Raw genomic sequence first — 25,478 nt, 5'->3', positions numbered from 1 at the left:
TTTATTCCTAATCCAAGAAGTTAACACCTGGAACATTAACTGCATAGTTACATCCAGTGTTATCTGGAAGGAAAAAACTACTGGCGAGCATAATCTAAGTAGCCATATTAAAATGAAAATGCTTTGATTCCTTAATGGAACAACAAGGATGCTTGCTGACATCCTATGGCCTGGTAAGAAGAATAGAGCAATATGAGAGCTGGAGGAGAAACTTGACTCTTCAATGGCATATTTACACTTACTTTACTTGGTGCTAAGTCAAATGAAACCAATCCTTGTACAAACTGTTATTAACTGCCTTTGAAAATTTAGTCCATTTTATTCTGGGCACTTAAAATGCAAATGCCAATAAGTGGTTCTTATGTATTTTGTGGGGGGAAAAATTATTTTCCTTTTTTTTCTATTTTAAAAATTCAATGTTGATCTTTCAAAATGGACCAAGGCTTTTAAAAGGATTACAGTAGGGGTGCCTAGGTGGCTCAATTGGTTAAGCATCTGTCTTTGGTTCAGGTCATGATCCCAGAGTCTGGGATCAAGGGGCGCATTAAACTCCCTGCTCCTTAGGGAGCCTGCTTCTCCCTCTCCCTCTGCCTGCCACTCCCCCTGCTTGTGCTCTCTCTGTCAAATAAATAAATAAAATCTTTAAAAAAAAATAGGATTATAATAAACATTCTTTACAACCTGAGCTGAAGGCAGATGTTTAAACCAACTGAGCCATCCAGGTGCCTCTACAAAATTTTCTATAAATATTTACTATGTGCTTTTAAAATATGTTGTGAACTTCTAAACTTATGAATTATCACTAGCTTAAGTGGCATACATTAGTATTAATATATTAGAATGAAACTAAATTTTAGAACTGTGAAAACAAACACAAAAAAACAAACACCATCTCAAATAGGGTGAGTAAAAGAAAACTTCTTAGTAAGTGATGTAATGAGAATAAATATATAATCATACAGAACCAAAATTGGATCTGTCTCTCATAGATTTGGAATACATTCTAAAACAAGCAAAGACTTAAATGTAAAGAATGAAACCATACATATACCATAAGAAAATATGGATGATTCTTCTATAAACAGATAAATGTAAACTGATATAACCGGAGAATGAGGAAAGTTTCCTAATAATAAACAATAAGAAATGATTTAAATAATCCATAAAAACTAATACACAACTTCTGAATGACAAAAATAAACTTTAAGCACAAAATACAAAGACAAATCATAAAGTGGGAAAATATCTGTAACTCATATCACAAAGAGTTTAGAGTTTCTAAAATAGAGAAAAATATTCCTTTAGAAAAATAGGCAAAAAGTATGAACAGATAAGTTCACCCTGAAACAGATGACAACATGCATTTTGTGGAGAAGGGGGCTCTAAATATTACTAGTGGGAATGAAAAATGGAGAGGTATTTGGCAATTATCCAATGAAATACATATACATCCTAGGAATCCTAGGAAATTTAACCCTAAAAGTGGCAAAAATATACAAAACACATATTTATTATAGCACTATTTGTAATAGCCAAATATTTTAAGTGACTCAACAAACTAATCAATAAGGGACTGCTGAAAAAACTAACATAGATCAATGTAGGTTCAGGTGGTCATAATAAGGAATGAGGAATATTTCTGTAACTGCTATGGAATGATGTTCAGGATCCATAGTTAAGTAAAAGAGCAAAGTGTAAAATAAGGTATATAGAATGAAAGTTTTATCTAAGAAAAGGGGGTAATATGAATATATACTTGAATATATTAAAAACAAATACAATAATAATGGAAGGGGAAGCAAAATCTATTAAAACTATTACCTGTAAGGAAAAGCAAGAAATCTAAAAATTGAAAGTGGGAAAAGATCTAAATTTAACTAGATACTGAGTTGGTGGCTTAACCATAGAGAAGAGAGGGATCCCTGGGTGGCGCAGCGGTTTGGTGCCTGCCTTTGGCCCAGGGCGCGATCCTGGAGACCCGGGATCGAATCCCACATCGGGCTCCCGGTGCATGGAGCCTGCTTCTCCCTCTGCCTATGTCTCTGCCTCTCTCTCTCTCTCTCTCTCTCTCTGTGAGAGAAGATTAAATCATATCATAAATAAATTAAAAAAAAAAACCATAGAGAAGAGTTATTGCAAGTGACTAGAACACAAGCTGATTGTGCATTCCTAGAAGGATATATTCTACAAACAAAAGGAATTGGAAAGAAATCTTAAACTGTTTTCAGTAGTCGTATTATCAGTAAATATAGTAGGTTTGCTTTTCTAAATCTCTTATGTTTGGCTTAAGCAAATATATATTTATGAAAAACATTAGGAACTACTAAAATTTACAACATAAGAGAAAAAAACGGTATAAAATCAAGAAAGTTTAAAAAAAAAGGATAGTTATAAATTTAAACTGAGAGGGATCCCTGGGTGGTGCAGCAGTTTGGCGCCTGCCTTTGGCCCAGGGCGCGATCCTGGAGACCCGGGATCGAATCCCACATCAGGCTCCCGGTGCATGGAGCCTGCTTCTCCCTCTGCCTGTGTCTCTGCCTCTCTCTCTCTCTGTGTGTGTGTGTGTGTGTGTGTGTGTGTGTGTGTGTGTGACTATCATAAATAAATAAAAATTTATTTAAAAAAAAATTTAAACTGAGAATATCAGTATGCTTTCATAATGTATTTTCTCTTTAAAAAAACAAAAGCCATTCCAAAAAATGTCATATTCTGTAAACTATACAATAAAAATTACAGAGCTAATGAGAAAAGGAACAGTAGGAATTAACCACTCAAATTTATGCAGCTTTGTAAAGTAAGGCCCTAAAAAACAAAAATTGGTAGCTTCAGGAGAAAATCTGGACATCTCAGACAGTTCAGTGTGGCTAAATGCTGCCCCAGGGAATACTGAAAATGCCTAAAAATGACAGTCAAAATGCCAACTTGCTGATGTTCAATAACATAGACTAGGGTAGAGCTCTGCTTCAGTGAGTTCCTTCTAAGATGGACACAGGAGTAAGTTCAGCATCCACAAACCCAGATCCTGGTTGGGGTAAGCCCTCTGCATTTTTCAGCAATTAAAGGAAGAAAGGGAAATATGGCTATTTAATGAAAGAAAGTTGTTCTTTACAGAAAAATTCCAGCCAATAAATTCAGAAAGAATGACAGAACATTACCATTTTGTAACTCCTAGTGAATTAATAATCTAGGTAATGATAAAAATCAATCTTGGCTAAGATCTTTAGATGAACAGCTAATGGGGAACTTTCACAAAGCATGGATTAGGCTGTCAACCTTAAATACCACAAAAAGAAAGTTAACAAAACATTCCCTTGAAATTTTCAGATAATTCTCTGGAAGATTCTCTGGGTTGAGATTAAAAAGAGGCTTTCACTTCCTACATGTAAAAAAAAAAAAAATTTTGTACAATAATGACCACTGGAAAATAAAAATCATTTTTAAAAATCCATCATTTTTCTTTTTTAAAGACCTTTTTCTTCCTAAAAACACACACTTAAAAAAGAAATTAGAAGGAAAAGAACTAAACCTGATATTATGCATAATCATCTGCCTTTCCTTAGGAGAGCTCTCTTTAAGGGTAAGCATCCACATTTGATCTGTTAATTCTACGGGGTTCCACAAAGGGGCCCTGTGGGGCTGTTTGGAGGGTGAGTACAAGGCTCCAAAATTCTCACACCCACTTCAACCACAGCAACTCTCCTCTTAATATATTTAATAATTAGGATTCTAAGATTTCATTTGAAAAACCAAAGCAGAATTTGAATGTTGTTAAATTGGTAGAATGCCTTCTATAAGCCATAGTATAGAAATTTTTTTAACTGATTGAGTTATACATGAATTTGAAAGATGGTCTCAAAAAATGAGAGGAATTTTGAAATTTTTGAAAACTGAGGAATACAATTTAAATGCCTTTTTTTTTTTTTTTAATGCACTTTCAGGGATCCTCACCCTGAAGATCAGCCAAGGATTTGAAATTAAGAACCTCTGTCATGTGGGTCAGAATGAAAATATATAACTTTACCTTAAAACATAAATTCTTAACCTTGAACTCTGTTCCAGAAGATCTGTGAACACTCAAAATTTTATGAATATGTCAACATATGTACTTTCAGATTCTCAAAGGAATCAACGATCAAATAAAGAATAAAAATCAGGGACGCCTGGGTGGCGCAGCAGTTAAGTGTCTCCTTTCCGCCCAGGGTGTCATCCTGGAGTCCCAGGATCAAGTCCCACATCAGGCTCCCTGTGTGGAGCCTGCTTCTCCTTCTGCCTAGGTCTCTGCCTCTCTCTGTCTCTCATGAATAAATAAAATCTTTAAAAAAAATAAAAACCACTGCTTTAAAGGAATACACAATGATTCCTAGGTAAAGAACTGACATGGGGGCAGCCTGGGTGGCTCAGCACTTTAGTCCCACCTTCAGCCCAGGGCATGATCTGGGAGACCTGGGATTGAGTCCCACGTCAGGTTTCCTGCATGGAGCCTGCTTCTCCCTCTGCCTGTGTGTGTGTGTGTCTCTCTCTCTCTCTCTCTCTCTCCTGTCTCTTATTAATAAATAAATAAAATCTTAAAAAAAAAAAAAAAGAACTGACATGGCTGGATTGAAGGCATTGACTAATTAAAGAAACAAAGGGGTTAGTTAATCCTGGAAACAAAAGGAAAGAAGACATTCAGATGTAAACCTAGGCCATGCGTGGAAAGGATGCTAGTGGCAGGTTTACTTCTGAGAATGAATGAATCAGATCTACTTAATTTTGTGTTTCTAATATATGACGACATCTGATTCTGTCTACACTTATAATAAATATCTTGATTATCATCTGGCTTGCCAAATAGCTTACCAATAATGAAACAATATGCTGGTCATAGAATATAAGGATCTATTCCCCATAACAGTTGTTTCTCCTTATAGATTAATTACTAAATTGCCATTCTAGTTTTAAATCTCAAATACTTGGGACTCTTGCTACAAGATAAATCCAGTTAGCATTTCGAAAATCAGGATTTTCTGATCTTAGGACTCTAAGAGAAAGTCAAAAGGGAAGACAAAAAACATGTATTAGTGGATCACTGAGAAGGAAACCTAATCCTTGGGCTAAATTCTATGGCACTGATGGTGGGGATGGTGGGAGCAAAAGGGCCTTCAGAGTAGAGGTTTGGGGTAGTGAGAATAGAAGAAGTGTGAAGTGTGCCTTACTTCTGGCAGGAAGCCAGAGAGGAGAAATTATCAAAGTTCCCAAGGATCAGTCTGGTGCAGGGAAAGGAACAAGTTATATCAGCAGAGCTTCTGATGCCTAACCAGACACAGGAGTATAAGATGATCCCTGTGCCCCTAAAAGGGACAAGGAAGTAGCTAAGAGAAAGTCAGTAAGCCCAAGAAAGCTTTGTGGTCAGGATGATGAAAACACAATGGTGACTTGTGTTAATGGATGACCCGATACCAGATGAGACTAAAAAAAGACACAGGAGAATAAAAATGTTCCTGGCCTTTGCACTAGCTCAGCCCCTTGCCAACACCCCCATCCTTAAGCCACTCAGACATAAGCCTACCAAAATGAAAGCTCAAACTGAAATTAAGTTCAGTTTAAAAATAAAACTGGACTTCCTCAACACCTGAATTTTTGGCCTAATGTCTGAACAGTCTAGAAATTAACCATCACTGTTCCTAATATACTTTCAAGAGGAAAAAGGAGGAATAACAGAGCAGTCTCCTAAAGTCTTGTTGCCTAAGAAAACTACATAATTATGATATTGTCTCTGCATCACAGCCAAGATACTACCCAAACTTCTGAGTTTTAGGTTTGGTCTCAAAATTCAAAACAATCATCTTGAAGCTGTCTTAAAACTTCCACAATACTAAATCCTGTTTTTTTCCCCTATGTTTTATAACACAGTTCAATAGCTCAAACATATTTCAGTTCATCATAAGATTCTGACAACTTACGGAATGTCCATTCTGAATGAGACTGCCAGACACTAAATAGGTTACATGCAGTTGGGCTCCTGAATTCTCCTTTCTCTTCCTTTCAACATAATCGTATAGCATCCTGTTCCAAATAGAAGGTAAAAGTCATTATTAGTAAGAGTTTTTACCTCACAACTTTTAATTCATGGTTTAAAAGTTAGATATATTAAATCTGACAGTCCATCAAATTCTTTACAGAGTATTTTTGATCCCATGGACAGAGAGTTATAAGAAGATGGACTTTAGACAGGACATATAGGTTGGGATCAGCTAGTATTGAGTTGGCACAGTGACCAAACAACCGAAATAAAAGAAATCTAATTATAAACCAAGAGAGACTGAATCTGCATTAAAACAGTGGCAATAACATACAATGGACACAACAATGAATCTATCAATCTAATCAAGAAAAAGTTCAGTCACTAATTATATGATCCTGGGTAAGTTAAATAATTTTTCTAGGCCTCTTAATCCTGAGGTATTAAACCAGGAGGCTGTATTAGATCAGTGATTCTCTTAACCTGGGATTCATATGGCCATTTATAACCCTCCACCCCCAAAACTGTAAGCAAAATGCATATGTATTTTTCAGGGGGAGCCAGTTCAGGGTCTTCAGTAGATTCTCAGAGGGATTGCTCTAAAACATTAAGAATCACTATGTATATAAGTGTTTAGTTCTGAAATTTCAATTTTATGTTCACTCAGACTCCGTGCTATTTCAGAACTGCAAAATTTAACAGCTTACTCACACTGCCTAGTATTCAGAATATTCATAAACCTGAAATGGCCACTCCATGTAGAAATAATGCTTTTAGTGTTATCCCTACATTCCTTTTTGTCCTTGTGTTCCAGCAAGCATCAGAAGGTGGCTCCCTGTAAAAACTTACAGTTTAAGGAAAGAGTTTAACAAAAACAATAAAAGAGATACATCATTTGTGTCTTTTACTTCAAGAAACATTTAATGAGCGACTGAAACGCCACTCATACTTCTGCCACAATTAAAAACTCAAAAATTCCAAGGGAAACTCAACCCAACTGTTAACCACTCTTCTTGAAGCATCAGCTCTCTTAGCTTCCATGATCCCATGCCCCACTGAATCTCATTATTTCTACATGGAGTGACCAACTGCTTCTGCCCCATTCCTGCATAGACCTGACTACTTCTGGGCAGCCCGGGTGGCTCAGTGGTTTAGCGCCGCCTACAGCCCAGGGCCTGATCCTGGAGATCCGGGATAGAGTCCCACGTGAGGCTCCCTGCATGGAGCCTGCTTCTCCCTCTGCCTGTGTCTCCGCCTCTCTCTCTCTCTCCTCTCTGTGTATTCTCATGAATAAATAAATAAAATCTTAAAAAAAAAAAAAAAAAAGACTTGACTACTACTTTTTCCATATGGCTGGAATTCTGTTGTCAGCTACCTTTTTTTAATTTATAGAGAGACCAATCATCTAGATGTGCCTGGATCTTGGGGGTTTTCTGAGACATAGACTTTTAGTGCTAAAACTGACAGTCCTAGGCACACCAGGATGGTTGGTGACCTTACTACTTATTCTCCCTTTGGTTTCATTCATCCCCATGTTTTCATTTAATCCTGTCAACATCATCTGCTCAAACCACCCAAGCCAGAAATCGGGAGGTCAACCTGCATTTCTCCTTATCCGGTGAGTTTCTAAATCTCATTGGTTCTTCCTCCCAAGTAATTTTTGACTCCACGCCGCAAACCTCTTACCTGGACTGTTTCAATTTCAAACGTCAATTCTACCCTGCCTCTTTCCCATTACCTACAAGGCCACCACAGTGAAGTTTTAAAAACACAAATCAAGGGCAGCCCAGGTGGCTCAGCGGTTTAGCGCCACCCTCAGCCCAAGGCGTGAGCCTGGAGACCTGGGATCCAGTCCCATGTCAGGCTTCCTGCTTCTCCCTCTGCCTGTGTCTCTGCCTCTTTCTCTATGTCTCTTGTGAATAAATAAATAAAATCTTTAAAAACAAACAAAAAAATGTAAATCAAGTCATTTGAGCAATACAATTTTACTTTATGTTCTATGCCTTAAGGATAGAGCAGTAAACAAAGGTAAACAAAGGAGTTAAAACTCCTACCCTTATATCATAGAAGAGAAAAAAAAAATAAGTATATAATGTCAGACAGTAGTAAAGCTATGGAAAAAAACAAAGGTAAGAAGATTAGAAAGTGCCTGAGAAGTTTTGTTATTTTATATAAGGTCATTAGGGAAGACCTCATGAGCAGAAGAGCCTTGCAGGAAGTGAGGGAGCCGCCAATGTGGATATCCTGGGGAAGAAAGTTCAGGCACAGCGAACAAGAATGTAAAGGTTCTGAAGTAAATATGCAAATAAGCAAGGTCCAAGGAACAGGAAAGAGGCAAGTGTGGAGGAAGAAGACTGGTAGGGAAAAGAGAGCCGAGAGCCAAGTGCCAGACGTGCAGGGCTTTATAGGATTTCAAGCAAGGAAGTCATTAGAAGGTTTAGAATAGAAATAACATGATTAGAAGGATTCCTACTGCTGTGTGGACAATATACTATTGAGGGGCAAGGGAGGACGCAGGGAGGCTAGTTAGGAGGCTACTGCAGTAATCTGGGCTAGAGATTATGGTAGCTCAACAAGGACATTAACAATGGAGGTAGCAATTAGTAGACGGATTCTGGGTATAATTTAAAGGAAGAAAAAAGAATTTGAGGTGGGCTGATTTTGGGAAATGAGAGAAAGAGGAGTCAAGAATGATTCAAAGAATAAAATTGTCATTTATGGCAACAGGAAAAAGCAGGTGCTGGGGGAGAAATTAGAGGTTAGGTTTTAGGCAATGTTAAGTCTGAGATGACTTTTAGTCAATAAGTGATATTGAGAGGTAGTCTGAATTCTTTTCTGAATATCCTTGTTCCAAAGTCTTCAGTCTTTCCCAATCTCTTCAGGATTGACTCCAATATCCTAACGATGATAGGGAAGACCCTTCTGGTTCTAGCCCCTCTATCTCTCACCATTCCCCATATTCATACAATTTTCAGCCTTAGGAAACAATCTGTGGTTCCCCTTGCTCCTCTGTATGACTGTTCTTCTGCCTAGAATGCTCTTTTCAGACCTCATCCACCTAACTCCTCATCGAGACAACAGCTGTTACCACCTGCATGCCCAATCATTTCCTCAGTACCACCAATGATACTTAAAATGCTTCTACTATAGATAAAATTTTAAAACATGACAGGACACTTAGGTCTTAATTTTCTCAACTGTTAAAGAGGTTGATAACATCCATCATATTGGACTGTTACAAAGATTATGTGAGACACGTGTTTGTGAAAATATCTACCATAGTGCTTAGTACTCACTCAAATATTTATTGGCCCTTATTAATAAGAGCCAGACACTGAAGGTACAATGATTGTGGCATACTGTATTTTCCAAAGATGGCTATAATATCTCCCATCCAATATGCTCTTCTACATTCTCCCATAAAGAGGTGGAGTCCATCCCCACCCCTTGAATCTGGGAGGGCTAGTGATTAATTTTAACCAAAAGAATGAAGCAGACATGACACTGCTTGACTTCTGAGGGTAGTCAGAAAAGGTAATCAGCTTCTGCCTTGTGCTGGAACATCAGCTTTTGGAGTCCTGAGCTGCTATGTAAGAAGTCCAACCACCTGGAAACCCCACTGACGAAGCCCAGGCCATATACAAAGACACATGCAATATCTGATCAATAGCCCCAGCTGAAGTCCCAGCAAATAACCAGCATCAACCGACAGATATGTGCATAAAGATCCCCACAGAGGATTTGTCCCCCACCATTGAGTCTTCCCAGCTGAAGACCAGACATTATAGAGCAGAAATAAACCATTTTCCCCGTGCCCTGCCCAAATTCCAAACCAAAAGAATCTATGAACATAATAAAATGGGTGTTTCAAGCTGCTAAATTTTGGGATAATTTGTTTCACAGCAATAGTGAGTGGAAAAGTGATAAATCTGATAAACATGTTTCCCCACCTTCATGCAGTTTATACCCTAGTAGAAGCAGGCAGACCTAGAAAATGTCAGAGTGATGATTATAAAATTCTGGATCAACTGGATATACACATCTAAAAAAAAATGAAACTGGACCCTTTCCTTACACTATATACAAAATGATTCCTGGAGGAAATAGTGTCTATATTTGAGGGCTTCATTTAAAATTAGTTTCAGCTGGGGCACTTGGGTGGCTCAGTTAAGCACCTACCTCTTGATTTCAGCTCAGGTTATGATCTCAGGGTTGTGGTATTGAGCTCCCCATTGGGCTCTGTGCTGGGCATGGAGCCTGCTTGAGATTTTTCTCTCTCCCTCTTTCTCTGCCCCTCCCCCACCCCTCTCTAAAAAAATTAAAAATAAAAATTAATAAAATAAGCTTGAGCCAACACCTAATTTTAAAATTACAGCGTATTCTTATTATGAGGCCTGAAGGATTTTTAAGATGTGAACAAGCACATGATATGGAGAAACCTAGAATATAGTGATAGTTATTGTTGTAAGAGCTAAAACTACAAAACTCTTAGAATAAACATAGAAGTAAATCTTCATGACCTTAAGTTGGGCAAAGCCTTCTTAGATACATACTATATACAAAGCACAAGCAACAAAAGATAAAACAGGGGCACCTGGATGGCTCAATTGGTAGAGCATGCAATTCTTGATTTTGGGGTCCTGAATTCAAACCCCACATTGGGCATAGTGCTTACTTAAAAATAATATTTTTAAAAAAGGTAAAAGAAATTGGGCTTCATCAACAATAAAAACTGTGCTTCAAAAAGTACCACCAAGAAAGTGCAAAGACACCCTTTCACGAAGATGGTGCCAAAGACAAAGAAGGAAGCCCCTGTGCCTCCCAAAGCCAAAGCCAAGGCTTTGAAAGCTAAAAAAGCAGTGCTGAAAGGTGTGCACAGTCACAAAAAAAAAGATCCACACGTCACATACATTCCGATGACCCAAGACTGCATCTCTAAAGCGGCAGCCCAAATATCCTAGAAAGAGAACCCCCAGGAGAAACAAGCTTGATCCCTAGGCCATCGAGTTCCACCTGACTACTGCGTCAGCCATGAAGAAAAAGAAAAGACAACACATTCATGTTCATTGTGGATGTCAAGGCCAATAAGCACCAGATCAAACAGGCTGCCAAGAAGCTCTACAACATTGATGTGGCCAAAGTCAACACCTTGATCAGGCCTGATGGAGTGAAGAAAGCATATATTCAACTGGCTCCTGATTATGATGCTTTGGATGTTGCCAACAAAATTAGGATCATCTAAACTGAGTCCAGCTGGGTATAAATCTAAATTTCTTCACCAAAAAAAAAAAAAAAAAAAAAAAAAAAGTGCAAAGACAACCCAAAGAATAGGAGAAAATTTTTGCAGATCATGTATCTGATCAGGTGTTCACTTCAGCAGCACATACATATTTGATCAGGGTCTTGCATCCAGAATATATAAAAATACTCTTTACAATTTAACAAGACAACTCAGTGAAAAAAATAGGCAAAGGATCTGAGTAGGCATAGTTACACAAATGGCTAATAAACACATGAAAAGATCAACATCATTGGTCATTATGGAAATGCAAATCAAAACCATAATGATACCAATTCACACCTACTAGGAGATGGCTAAAACAAAAAAGATGATAAAGACTTGGCAAGAATGTGGAGAAACTGCAACCCATAACCTACTGCTGGGATTTTAAATTAGTGTGGCCACTTTGAAAAACAGCTTGGCAGTTCCTCAAACTGTTCTATGACACAGACATAGGTATGTATCCAAGAGAACTGAATACATATATCCACATAAAAACGTGTATACAAATGTCCATAGTAGCATTATTCATGATATCCAAAATGTAGAAACAACCCAAATGTCCATCATTGTACTATTTAAGTGTGTTATGGGTTGAACTGTGCCTGCCCCCCCACACACCAGAAAAAGATATGTTGATATCCTAAACACCAGTACCCCAGAGTGTGACCTTCTTTGGAAAGAGGATCTTTGCAGATGTAATTAGGTAAGATGAGGTCATACTGGAGTAGGGTGGGTTCCTAATTCAATGACTGGTATATGATGGCCATGTAAGATATGGCACACAGGAAGAATGCAATGTAACAACAAAGACACTGGGGTTATGCAGCTATAAGCCAAAGAATGCCAAAGGTTGCCAGCAAACCACCAGAATCTAGGAAGGAATGAAGGATTCTTCCCTATAGGTTTCAGAGAGAGTATGGCCCTGTCAACACCTTAATTTCGGATTTCTAGCCCCTAGAACTGCAAGACAATAAATTTTTAATGTTTTAAGCCACATAGTTCATAGCATTCTGTTATGGCAGCCCTAGGAAACTAACTTGCCATATAATGGAATATTATTCAGCCCCAAAAAGGAATTAAGTACTGATATATGCTACAACATGGACAAACCTTGAAGACATTATGCTAAGCAAAAGAAACCAGACACGAGACTATATATTACAGGATTCCATTCGTATGAAATGGCCAGGATAGGTAAATCTATAGACAGAGTTTACTAGTGATTGCCTAATGTTGGGAGGGTGGGGGAAGGATGTGAAAGGAGTGGAGAGAAAATGCTAAGTGCGTACTAATGGATACAGGGTTTCTTTTGGAGGTGATGAGAATGTTCTACAATTAATTATAGTGATGGCTGCATAACTCTGTGAACATACTAAAAACTACTGAATTATACATTTTCGGTGGGTGAATTGTACGGTGTGTGAATTTTATCACAATAAAGCTGCTTTTCAAAAAAAATTAAGAAAGTAGTTAACAGGGATCCCTGGGTGGCGCAGCGGTTTGGCGCCTGCCTTTGGCCCGGGGCGCGATCCTGGAGACCCGGGATCAAATCCCGCATCGGGCTCCCGGTGCATGGAGCCTGCTTCTCCCTCTGCCTGTGTCTCTGCCTCTCTCTCTCTCTCTCTGTGACTATCATAAATAAATAAAAAAATTAAAAAAAAAAAAAGAAAGTAGTTAACAGAGTGATATTACAGAGAGGAAGGGATGGGGATACCTGAAATAAAGCATTAGAGAAGGGTGGTTGCAAAAAGTAATGTGTGACATTTGAGCTAAAACTTGAAGGATGAGAACAGCTGGCAGAAGAGCATTCCAGACAGAGGGAATGGTTCAAATGTTCTAAGTCAGAATGAGCCTGGCATATTTGACGGACAAAAAGACAAATATGGCTACAGTTTAAGTAAGGTAGAGAGAGGCACAGGATGAAGTTGGTTGAGAGACAGGGGCTAGACAGTGTGTTAATTCTATAAAAATTACAAGCAATCAAAGTAACTACGATAAAATCGCAGGCAACTTTATTTCATCTCCAGCCCTCAATATGCACCTTTAAGCCCCAACAGGCTTATATAGTAATAGTTATTTCATAAATATCTATAAGCATAACAATTAGTCATATATGTCCGTTCTGAAAGTTACCTGAAACCCTTGGGTTTGGGCCAGCACTGGCATTAGCAACAGAAAATCTCAGATAAAGGTCAGTCCAAATTCATCCCTAGGCCAAGAGTTTCAGGTCTTGAAGGCATAATCATAGCCAAAGCCAGATTCTGGGTCTGTCAAAAGTAGCCCACATAAAGCCAAATCAACCCATTCTAGTTATCAGGAATTTCCTAAGATTCATGGAACATTGCCTGACTCAAAGAAAGCTCCCACGACTCAAAAAATTGGGGGGAAAAAAAAATCAGACCACGTTAGGAATAAATTGAACTAAATGAGTATTTAACTCAATATATATGCTCTCAGCCTATTTACCAATTCCTCCTGTTGGGATAGAGACAAGATTTTTAAGAAATTTTGGAAGTTAATTCAAAAGCTTGCCTTTTCCCTTTTGGCCTCAAGTTGAACTACAAGTTTCAGCAAGCAAAGGTGATAAAGCAAAAGTTCAAGAAAGGCAATGCTCTGCATCATCCTGAACACTCCCATTTTAGTTCATTTAAATAGTCCTCCCCAGTACACCTGTTGACCTCATTATGAAAGTACTTCAATAACACCCAGATGTGGGCCTAAGGAGCACATGTGAAAATGTAACGAAGATACAAGATGACAAGCATACAAAATCTGAGATGTAGCCCTTTTAATAAATTTGAAGTAACAAAATGATGTTAACCAGAGGCCAAGGCTACAAATAAATCCAGCAAATATACAACCACATATTTGTATATAAGTCCACCTATCTCCTAAATAAATACGAATCTAGTGAAAGGTAGTAAAAATAGTATTCTTTCCTATTTTCCAGGGGGAAAAAAAATTTCTAACCTCAAGGCTATCTGCAAAGCTTAAAACAAAGCAAAACAAAACAAACAAAACACACACACATACACACACAACTCCAGTGTGAATAAAAATCGTAGTAAATTGTACTTACTGTTTGGCCTGGTTAACATGAACCCCTAGTGTATAGCTCAGCCATTTGTATGTCACCTGCAAGAAGGAATTGGTTTTTTAATGTTAAAAAACATTAATGACAATAACATTAAATGATTCCAGCGTGCAGGTTAGTCCCAGGGGCTCCTAAAGATTCCTACTCTCAGATGATTGTGCCTTATAAATTACAGTGGATGCTACCCTAGTTTTGCCAAGAACAGTCCATCTGGGTAGGTAGGACTGAGATATTTATCTTACACTAAAAAGTCTGTTTCACAGGCTAATACAAAAGTCTAAAATGAAAGGCTGAATATACATACAAAGAAAAAGCTCTCATTTTCCTCACATTCTTTGTTTTATCCTTTATTCACACTCTGTCCTTTTTTGTGGCCACCACTGATAACTATTAAAATTCATCCAGAAGCTAGATTAGTTTGCAGTGTATGACATAAACGTCTAAGGAAAAGTTGCAGCCGTGCCTGTTTGCTAATGCAAACATTAGCAGGCACAGGTGGTGCAGGGGCCAGGGAATTAAGGAAGTGGATGGGGGCAGCCAGGGTTGGCTCAGCGGTTTAGCGCCGCCTTCAGCCCAGGGCCTGATCCTGGAGACCTGGGATCAAATCCCATGTCGGGCTCCCTGCATGGAGCCTGCTTCTCCCTCTGCCTGTGTCTCTGCCTCTCTCTCTAATAAATAATAAAACAAAATATTAAAAAAAAAAAAGAAGTGGACGAATGCTGTATTTGGGGTTAGACTGGAATCCACTGGCATCAAGCCTTGGTCTTCCTTCCATCCTTCCCTGAACTTTCTTGTCAAAGAGATAATAACATAATTACAAGTAAGTAATGTGGTTCCTCTGCTTCAAGTATAGGGATACGTCCGGCGCCCTTTGGGGTCGCTGCAAAGATTAAATGCAATATTGTACATCCCAGGCTCACAGCAGGCATTCAGTCGTCACGGTCTGTAGGTCTGTAAAGTCCATTCACATTCATCTTCTCAGGCAATCTTTCATTCCAACCCTGAGGGGGCTGGTCAAGCCTACGAATACCAACTGACGGCTGAAAGGTGAAACAACTAGTCACCTAACCCAATCACGGCACAACTTCGTCAACGGTCAACTTGGGGCTTTAAACTACCATTTCACCTCATCGGACAGACGCAGAAACACCTCAGAATTATTATCTACCAGGGCCCTTCCCTCCACGCCTGTTCTTGGCCCCTGCTCCTTGCACAGCACCCGGCACGCCCAACCCAAGGGACGCGGACTAGCGCGCGCCAGAGGAATTCCCCCTGCGAGCCCTCGCGAGCCCTCGCGAGCCCTGGGGCACGAGACGTGGGGACCCGTCGCCCCTCGGCCAGTCCCCACCAGGCCAAGCGCAGAGGGGTCAAGGCCCCTGCCGCCCTCAGGACTCCAGTCTCCTGCCCACATTCCCCAGTCCTAGCTCCTCACGATCTTGTTCTGGTCCGTGACGAACTCGTCTATATTTTCCAGATAAAGCTGGTCAGCCATCGTGCGGCACAGCTGCGAGCCCCGCCACCACAAACGCAGCTCCCGCCGGCGGGAAACGTCTTTCCTCTCTCCCGGGTTCGGGGTCGTTTCCCACAGCAACGGAGGCGACGCGCTACGGCGGCCGCCCGAGGGTCAAACTAGTGACGGAGACGGCGCCGGCTCAAGTAGGCGGAGCTAGTAGGTAGGAGCCAACGGAAGCGCGGACTAGGAACCTGCGCGGGATCTGGGGAGGGTGTTTCTGGAGCCCTGGTTTTAAATCTGCCGTCTGCAATTTAATGACTAACCCAAAGCAAAATACCTCCTCTGTAGGAGCCACAGCCTTACCACCTGTAAATTGATAACATAATCCTTGCCCTTTCATACCTTTATTCAAAAAATGCTTATCAAGTACCTACCTATTCCGGGCACTTCTCAGGCGCTGGGGACACAGCGGTGAATGATCCAGACAGAAATAAACCAGTAATTTTAGTAGAGTGATGGCAGCTGGAATGAAGCACTCCTTGTTATAATCCCTCAGAATTGAGAAATTAGGGGCGGCTTTCCAGAAGGGATGGGATAAGAGAAATGTTTCAGATAGAAGCAAGAGCTTTTGCTGGGAAGAAAAGAAAACACCTAGATTTGGAATCTAAATCTTTAGGTAAATGGTGGTGCATTTGACTACTGAACTGTGGAAGACTGAGAGAAAGAGCAGATGAAGAAAATCAAAGAATTCTATGTGGCCACAGTTATAATGGAGAAAACATATAAAACCCTCACACCATGCCTGTACACAATAAAATTAATAGCAGTTGGGTTATATTACTATACACAGGGTACACTGTATTAGGTGCTTTGAGAGTGAGATTTCATTTACTCCCTAGAGCAACCCTTCAAATGGATTGTGTTTGTCCATATTTTATAGAGTAGATTGCTGAAATTTAAGAGAGCAAAGATGAATTTTCGAGGTCACAGGGTTGGACGGTAGTGCTGGGATAGGAATTCAAGTTTCTTTTCATTGTTCCACAGGGATGGGAAGTAAGTCAAGATAATTGACCAGAGTCTTGATGCTATCTCCATGCCAAAGGGAGCAAATGATAATACTATATAGAATACTTGACCCAACATGGCCCTAGATATACCAATATTAAAAGGTTGTGTGATGTTTAGAAGCCAGATTAGTGGTTAACCTTGAGATGCCTACCCAGCTTGAACATTCCTACCTCAGGGAAGAGGAGCTGAATGGAAGACATGTGGGCTTTGGAAATATATTTTTCTTTTAAAAAGGAAGCAAACAAACAAAAACCTGGGATTGAATCCCAGCTTTACCACTTCCTAGCTGTATGGCTGTAGGCAAATCACTTAACGTCTCTAGTCCTCAATTTCATGATCTTTAAAAGATGGGACAATAGAACGCAGTGGTATACTAATAAATGTTTAACAGCCAAATTTAAAAAGCCCTGATTTGTAGTGGTTGACAACATCTGTGATGTGTATACTGCCATCACAGCAGACTTCAAACTCCTGATAGTGACATCACTGAACACAGGTAGAGACACACAATATCACACAATTACCTCCACAATACATGTAGAATAAACAAATAACCTCAAGAGCATATATGGCAGTAAAATAATTAGGAAGTGGTTATATTGAATATTTGTTGTCTTTGTTTTTAATGATTTAATTATAAATTTATAGTTTAAGTTTTAACTATGGCTCTCCTGAAAAATTAATAAAAGGAAAACTAGTTTGGGGTCAGCATGGGGAGCTCTCAGGCCCTATCATTCCTTGTCAATTACCAACTCAACAGGCCATGTTCTGTGCCTGGGGCATCTGCAATGTAAAATTAACTCCTTATTCCAGGCATTGGGAACATCTTTCCTATTTGAAATGTAACCAGCAAATCTCCAAAAGGGAAAAGTACCACCATTTCTACCTCTACCAGGAAGGGACGGAGGAAGGAAGGGAAGGAGGGAGGGAGGGCACCTGAGTAGCTCAGTGTTTGAGCATCTGCCTTTGGCTCAGGTGGTGATCCTGGGATTGAGTCCTGCATGGGGCTTCCCCGCAGGGAGCTTGCTTCTCTGCCTGTGTCTCTGCCTCTCTCCACGTGTCTCTCTTGAATAAATAAATAAAATCTTAAAAAAAGAAAAAAAGAATTCAGTCCCTCTTCCTTAAAGATGAAGCTTCACATCAATGTCAAAAACAAGAGCAGTTCTCCAGGAATCAGAAAAACCAACTAAAGCATTTCCTAAGCACACGAGGCCAGACAAAACTTGGAGATGGTAGTGTCAGCTGATACCAGAAGTGAGAGCCATAGGGATCCCTGGGTGGCGCAGCGGTTTGGCGCCTGCCTTTGGCCCAGGGTGCGATCCTGGAGACCCGGGATCGAGTCCCACATCGGGCTCCCAGTGCATGGAGCCTGCTTCTCCCTCTGCCTGTGTCTCTGCCTCTCTCTTTCTCTCTGTATGACTATCATAAAAAAAAAAAAAAAAAAGAAGTGAGAGCCATAGGATCAAGATTCTCAGCCTTCATGTTTCAAAGAGGTTGATGTTAGAAGACTGACATTCTTATTTCCTCCTTTTCATCCCCACTTCATCCCAGAAATGATTGGCATAAGAAAATCTAATGATTGTGACAAGGCATGGGATGGGAAATCTAGCCTGGACCCAATATTGGGGAAAACATGAAGAGTAGTCAACCCCTGCAGGCAGGACCCCCAGACTAAAAGTAGGGGAAAGAGGCCAGGCTTCTGACCAGGAAATGGGGCCTGTGGGAGCAGCTCAGGAGCACAAACAGCTGGCTGGGCTACGGGGCCTCAAATCGCTGGGGGTCCACAATGGTCATTCCAGAGTCCTGGGGATCCAGAACTTATTAACACCAAGGTATTTAACATTAGATCATTCATACATTCATTCATCAAATACTATTCAAGGCCTCCTGTCTATCAGGCCCTGTGTGACAAATGGGAACACAGCATGCTCTTCATCTCTGGGAGTTTAGTCTGTGGGGAGTAAACAGCTGCCCTGTGAGGAAGCACAGAGTGCCATGGAAACCTGGGAAAGGCAATTAACCCAACCTAGGGATCAGTATAAATGTGGGGAAAACTGGATTTAGGTATCTAGGACTAGGTAGCATGTATCCTTTCACTTTAGGTGAAATATATAAGAAATGAAATCAGAGTGCTGTCATTACAGCTTCTTACATGCACAACAAGCCAATATAAAAAGAGCTACTTTATGAGAACATATGTACCTTACCTTGTTCAGACTGTCTTGTGGAATGTACAGCTATCAAGGCCAGGACACATCAACCTTCTTGACAGCTGGGGAGGAAAGATCCAGGGAAGGCCAAAACAACATCCTGTTCTAACACACCTTATCAGTTCTATAAAAATCAATATTAAACCCCTCAGTTACCAAGCCAAAGCAGGTGAGCCAAGAGGGCACTCAGACACTGGTTCCCTTGTTTCCCCTATTTCCTACCCACTGCCACTCTGCCACACACACCCCAGCCCATGCTTGCACCTCAGCCTGTTTATTTCTCAGCTCAGTCACCAAAAGGGTCACTTTGCTACCTTTGTTGCCTCAGTCACACAGAAAAAGAGCAGAAAGATCCCACCCACACTCCCATCTTGCAATTGCTTTGTATATTATTTTCCTTTTCCCATCCCCTTTGGGGCTGGAAGGGTGCTTTGGAGGAGTGTGTGTCCATATTTTCACTGAAAGCATCTTTGCTGCAAGCATTTTAGCCACATAACTTAATTAGCCAAAAGACAATTTCACCATAAAAGATAAAATCACGAAAAATAAAAGAGGGACGTTCATTAAAATGGACATAATTAAAAGTGAAGAACTTAAAAAGACTTTATGGCAAAATACAAAATATTTGAATACATTCAAAATGTATAGTGTAGATTCATGGCAGTACTGCCATAAATAACTGATTTTTAAAAGATTTTATTTATTTATTCATGATAGAGAGAGAGAGAGAGGCAGAGACACAGGCAGAGGGAGAAGCAGGCTCCCCATGGAGAGCCCCACGTGGGACTTGATCCTGGGACTCCAGGATCACACCCTAGCCGAAAGCAGATGCTCAACTGCTCAGCCACCCACACATCCCTAAATAACTGATTTTATTTTGTGGATTGTACCTAAGCATTTGTCTTCAAAGTCTTTCATTCATGGTATTATACTTTTTTTTTTTTTTTTTTTTTTGGCTTGTTGGTTCATCTCCTCATTGGACATTGAATGTTTTTTGCTAAGGTTTCTTCCTTCATTAAAAGAGGTATCAGTTTCCAAGAAGTAGGATGCATTTCTGTAATTGAACTTTGTATTGCATCGTGAAAGCCTTATACACGGTCGTTTGTTCTTGGCATATTGCCACATGTCCTTTGCTAGACATACAAAGTTCTATGGGAAATGTGGTTTCAAAACTCTGTGCCACTGTATGAGGGCTAAGATTTATATAATGTAAAAATGGGAGTTCTGCATAAATGGAAAAATGAAACCAAGTTGATAAAACCAATAAAATAAACCAATAAAAACCAATAAATAAGCCAATAAATGTCACCTTTTACTTTTGAGCCAATATTGCCTTATAGCCAATTAGTTATGTGGCAAAGATGCTTATGGCAAAATTATCTAAAGCCAGAGGGGGATGGTAAAAGTGGAAATAATTGGTTATGGGAAGTTTTGTCCTAAGCACACCATTTTTGAATTATTAGATTGAGGTGGGCGGGGCGGGGGTGCGGGTAGGGGGAGGCTTGGCATTCAGGGCTAGAAAGAAAAATGATCCTTCTCTAGAAACCATTGCTCTCTGGCCCCCAGCATGGCTGGTTGGGAAGATTTCCTGAGGAAATGTCAAGGGCCTCAGCTTTGGTATGGAGTAAAGAAGAGACAAAAGCCATTCTAGACACAGTGGAGGGAGTACCTGCTCTCTTTGCCTCATTGTCTCTTTCCTGTATCTCTGCTTCTCTCTCTACAACTATTCTGTTTGACTTTGGCTTAATCACAGTTATTTCCTCATAGTTTTAGTTTAAACACAGCCATAAGTTACCAGGGCTCATCTACCTTCAGCTTTCACCACATTATTACAGATGCTCTTGATAATTCTCCATTCTGTAATTCCTAAATGATTGAACCTGATTTTCTCAGCTTATCTCAGTGTTTGGTCTTTTAAATCTCAGATTATCAGGGTTCCTGGGTGGCTTAGTCAGTTAAGCATCTTGATTTTGGCTCAGATCATGATCTCAAGGTCATGAGATCAAACCCCAGTCCAGCTCCATGTTATGCATGGAGCCTGCTTAAGACTCTCTCTCTCCCTCTCCCTCTGCTGTCTACCCATAAGCAAATCTATCTCAGATTGTTGATATCTTTTTCAGGATACTGAGCAGCCATGGACAAGTTCCTCTTGAACAGATGTTCCTTATTCATTCCAACTGCTCATTGAATTCCTTCTATAAGCCCATTATATATATGAGATACAGTAGAATACAAGATATCCAGATGCAGAATTAGATTGGGGATCTACAACATCTAGATGGGCCACCAAGGGACAGGGCTGAAGGCAGAACCTTAAGGAACATCAGCAGATAAGGGACATGCAAAAAAGAAAAGGCCTAGAAAGGGAACTGAAAGAGAGAAGTAGCCCTGGGAGGGTTTAGTGTGGAAACAAAAGAAGTGAGTTTGAAGGAAGGAGTCTGCAACAGTGTCAAATGCTTCCCTGAAATGGTGTTGGGAGCAATTGAGAGGAAGGCATTGGATTTAGCAGTCAGAAGGCCTCTGTTGACATGGGCCCAAGGGCAAGAGTCACAAAAGCCAGATGGCAGTGAGTTAAGAGTGAGAAAAAGAAGAGGAACTGAACATGGAGACTAAAGACAACTCTGGCCAATTAACTATGTGGAAGTGGAGAAATGGTTGGGAGCGAGCGCGTAGCCATGAACTTCACAACATATCTGCCCAAGCAATAGTGGTGGGAGTTGGTGATGGACACTTGTCTTAGAAAAAAGTATGACAGGCATTCTGGGGCATTTTCCATCTGGACTGTCCTCAGTAGGGATGCCTCAGAAACTTCAGGCTGGAATCTGCAGAAGGAGGGCATACAGTAGATCCTCAGTTCCCACAGAATGGAGATTTCTTAAAGACCTTTCATCCCTGCATTCCCAGCACCCAGAGTGGTCATAGCTGGCACAGGGTAGGTCCTAAGCAAATATGCATTGACTCGTAACTGAATGGCTAAATGAATCAATGGGTGAATAAAATAGAATTCAATATTGTTCTGTTCTATAATCCCTTTTGTTGATCTACAGAATATTGTTTGTGGAAGGTGTTGTCTACCTTCCCTTCCACCACTCAAACTATTACATGGTCTGTTATCACAGTGAGCATTGCTGATAAGCTAACTGGGGAAACCCAGCTTTCTTCAAAGGCTCAGTGATCAGAAATGGGGCAGAGGTGTGGGGGTGCTTTTATGGACAAAAGTTAGGACCAAGCACAGGTCCTAAACAACCTTGAGAGCTGCACAGAGTACTGCTGCTGGAGACCCCGAAGAGTGGCTTCATACATTCCTATATATATAAACTTCATACACAGTGGTTTATCTAGTAAATTTGGTCTAGTAAATATTCCATGGATTGACTAACTTGAAGTATCTTACCTTTCAATATTTTCTCCCAAGAGTCTGGAGTAAAAACAAAATCAAGGGGTAAACTTCACTCAAATTGTCATTTCCCCTTTCTCTGACCATAAATAAATGGCTCCATTACACCTTTCATTTCTCTCTACCTATCCAATTTCAGGACCTCCTTATCATTAGTCTGTTTTTCTTAACTTGTTTTTTGCTTGTTAAGGAAATTCATGTTAATCTCCATCTTCTCCAGCCTCATCTCTGTTCCAATCTGCACCATGACCCATCTTTATTTTTTTATTCTTTTAAAAAAATTTATTTATTTATTCATGAGAGACACACACAGAGAGAGGCAGAGACACAGGCAGAGGGAGAAGCAGACTCCATGCAGGGAGCCAGATGTGGAACTCGATCCCGGGCCCCCAGGATCATGCCCTGGGCCGAAGGCAGATGCTCAACTGCTGAGCCACCCAGGCACCCCAATGGTCCATCTTTAATACCAGTTCTAAGGTGATGTTATTCTTTTTTCTTTCTTTTCTTCTTTCTTTCTTTCTTTCTTTCTTTCTTTCTTTCTTTCTTTCTTTCTGTTTTAGAAGGGGAGAGAGAGAGGGTAAGGGAGAGAGAGAATCCCAAGTAGGCTCCACACCCAGCTCAGAGCCCAACACAGGGCTCCATCTCACAACCCTGAGATCATGACCTGAACAGAGATCAAGAGTTGGACATTTAGCTAACTGAGCTACCCAGGTGCTCCCAGGATCATGCTACTAAAACATAGATCTGATGGTGTTACCCCCCACTTAAAACCACAATCCAATTTTAGAACACTTCCAACAGCCCCAAAATATTCCTGTGTTCCCTCATTCCCCACTTACACAATCACTCCCTATTCCCAACCCTGACTCCAGGTAACCACTCATCTGTTCTCTGTCTTTATAATTTTGTCTTTTCATAGAGATGGAACCTACAATATATAGTTATTGCGTATGGCTTCTGTTATGGGCTGAATTGTGTCCCCCCAAACCCAACAATATACTGAAGTCCTAATCCCCAGTACCTCAGAATGTGATTGTATTTGGAGATAGAGTTTTTAAAGAGGTAATTAAGTTAAAATGAGGTTATTAGGATGGACCTTAATCTAATAAGACTGGTCTCTGTGTAAGAAGAGTAAATCAGACAGTATAAACAATTAGAGGAGAGACCAAGTAAAAACACAGGATCAGAAGAACTGCCTCATGGAGGGAGCCATTGTTCAGATGGGTATACAAGAAATGAAAAAGTTAAAGTCCCAGATGTTTAGTGATTTTCCCCAAGCTCACAACAGAAAATAACTGAGCTTGGGACTCCCACTGGGACTTCGTAACCCCCATCCAGTCTAGGATTCCTGATAAACTCCTCAGGGGGAGAAGGCTGGGTGTGGGAGGGGCATTCAGTGTCCACATGATGACAGAGTACCTCATGTCTGATCTCATTATGAAGCCAAAATTGGCAAGTTAATAAATGACCAAACTGAAGTTTTATACAAATTAATCTGGTAGCATAAAGTGCAACTCATTGGTGAACATTGGTAGCTCCACCCCTTCAGTCTCTGGGTCCCATATCTCCCTAAGTCTGTTTCTTTTCCATCCTGTTTTCTCAAATCACTTTTTTCTCTCATTTTCTTACCTTAGCCCTTGCCCCATGCCTAGAGATCTAAAACACCCTCCAACTTCATTTGGTATCTCCTGCTCCGGTCCCTTCTCCTTTCCCCACATCCTTCTTTAGCCACACTTTGGGCTGTATTCCAGTACAACCCTGATGCTTATCAGAGGTTAGGTTCTATTCATGGATTGTACCCAGGAGCTGGCTAAGCGGCTTCTGATTATTGAGAAGAAAGACCTCCATGTGCTTCAGATACCCATACATTAAACAAGGGGCCCGTGACAAGGCCCTTCCAGATCAGAACCTTTCAAAGGGTGATGCTCAAACCCTAAAAACGGACTTACTATGTACTGTCATCCATGAGCCGCAGATAGCAGTCACCTTTCTTCTGTCATCTCCCATTAGGAGGCGCTGGTGCTCCTTCTCATGAGAAGTGTAACACTGGCTATAGAAGCTCAACAACTAATTAGAAAACACCCTATGGGCCACTCTTTGAATTAATTGCCTGAATTTAAAGAACAAAGGATTTCACATTAAAAATCAGATTTCAGGTCTTATTTATTAATCCAAACAACTAGCTGTCATGTTCTGCCAAGGATATTTTGCCATTGGCCAAAGTACTTGCTCTATTATTTTTCTCAAACCCTTTTCTTATAAGTGAAATATTTCTTGGTTACTTATTCAATAAAAGGAAAGAAAGAGCTACATTGAGGACCATGAGTTTCAGAAAAAGAGGGGGAAAGAATGGAATTTTTGTGAAAATGAAGTAAGCACAGTGTTGTCTATATTGAAAGAATACAACCTGAAAACGCCATTATGAAAATAAAGCAAAATAAGAACTAAGAGGAATACAGAAAAGATGTGAGATGAAAAAGCAACAAAATGGAAGGAGTAAAACATCAACAGAATTTATTTTTAATTCAGGTAAATGTTTCAGCTATAAACTTTAATTAAAAGACAATAAATTGGGGATCCCTGGGTGGCTCAACAGTTTAACACCTGCCTTTGGTCCAGGGCGTGATCCTGGAGTCCTGGGATTGAGTCGCACGTCAGGCTCCCTGCATGGAGCCTGCTTCTTCCTCTGCCTGTGTCTCTGCCTTTCTCTCCGTGTGTCTCTCATGAATAAATAGATAAAATCTTTTTTTTAAAAAGGGAATAAATTATAAGTGAATGAAATAGAACAGAATAAATAACACAGTAGCACCTTACAGAGGCTGTAGGCATTTGAGATTCTGTCTAATTCAACCTCTTCCCCCAGGATCCTTTCCCTCTTCTGTGGATGGAACTAGCTGAGGCCCAGAAACATTGGGTAAATTGTCCAAGGTCACAAAGGTAGGAAGTGGCAAAGTTGGGAATAGAAATCATG

At 40.2% G+C, this 25,478-nt stretch overlaps 1 protein-coding gene across 3 annotated transcripts in view; it reads right to left on the bottom strand.

Annotated features, from left to right (window-relative positions):
• Window positions 1-16,045, bottom strand: part of POLD3 (DNA polymerase delta 3, accessory subunit) — a 61,116-nt gene extending 45,071 nt beyond the window's left edge. Inside the window, exons 1-3 of one of the 3 annotated variants that reach the window (XR_005983962.1) lie at window positions 15,812-16,043; window positions 14,365-14,420; window positions 5,943-6,045 (exon numbers count right to left, since the gene is read on the bottom strand). Coding sequence is in view for 2 of the 3 variants with exons in the window: in XM_041730631.1 (XP_041586565.1) it covers window positions 5,943-6,045; window positions 14,365-14,420; window positions 15,812-15,871 (219 nt within the window). In the remaining variant the exon portion in view is untranslated. Of the gene's footprint in view, window positions 1-5,942; window positions 6,046-14,364; window positions 14,421-15,811 lie in introns of all 3 variants that reach the window. The other 2 variants (XM_041730631.1, XM_041730630.1) reach the window with 2 other exon arrangements.
• Between the last annotated feature and the right edge of the window lie 9,433 nt (window positions 16,046-25,478).

This window comes from Vulpes lagopus, chromosome 15 (assembly GCF_018345385.1).
Source record: "Vulpes lagopus strain Blue_001 chromosome 15, ASM1834538v1, whole genome shotgun sequence".
Taxonomy (NCBI): domain Eukaryota; kingdom Metazoa; phylum Chordata; class Mammalia; order Carnivora; family Canidae; genus Vulpes; species Vulpes lagopus.
This window is presented reverse-complemented; position numbering and strand designations above follow the sequence as displayed.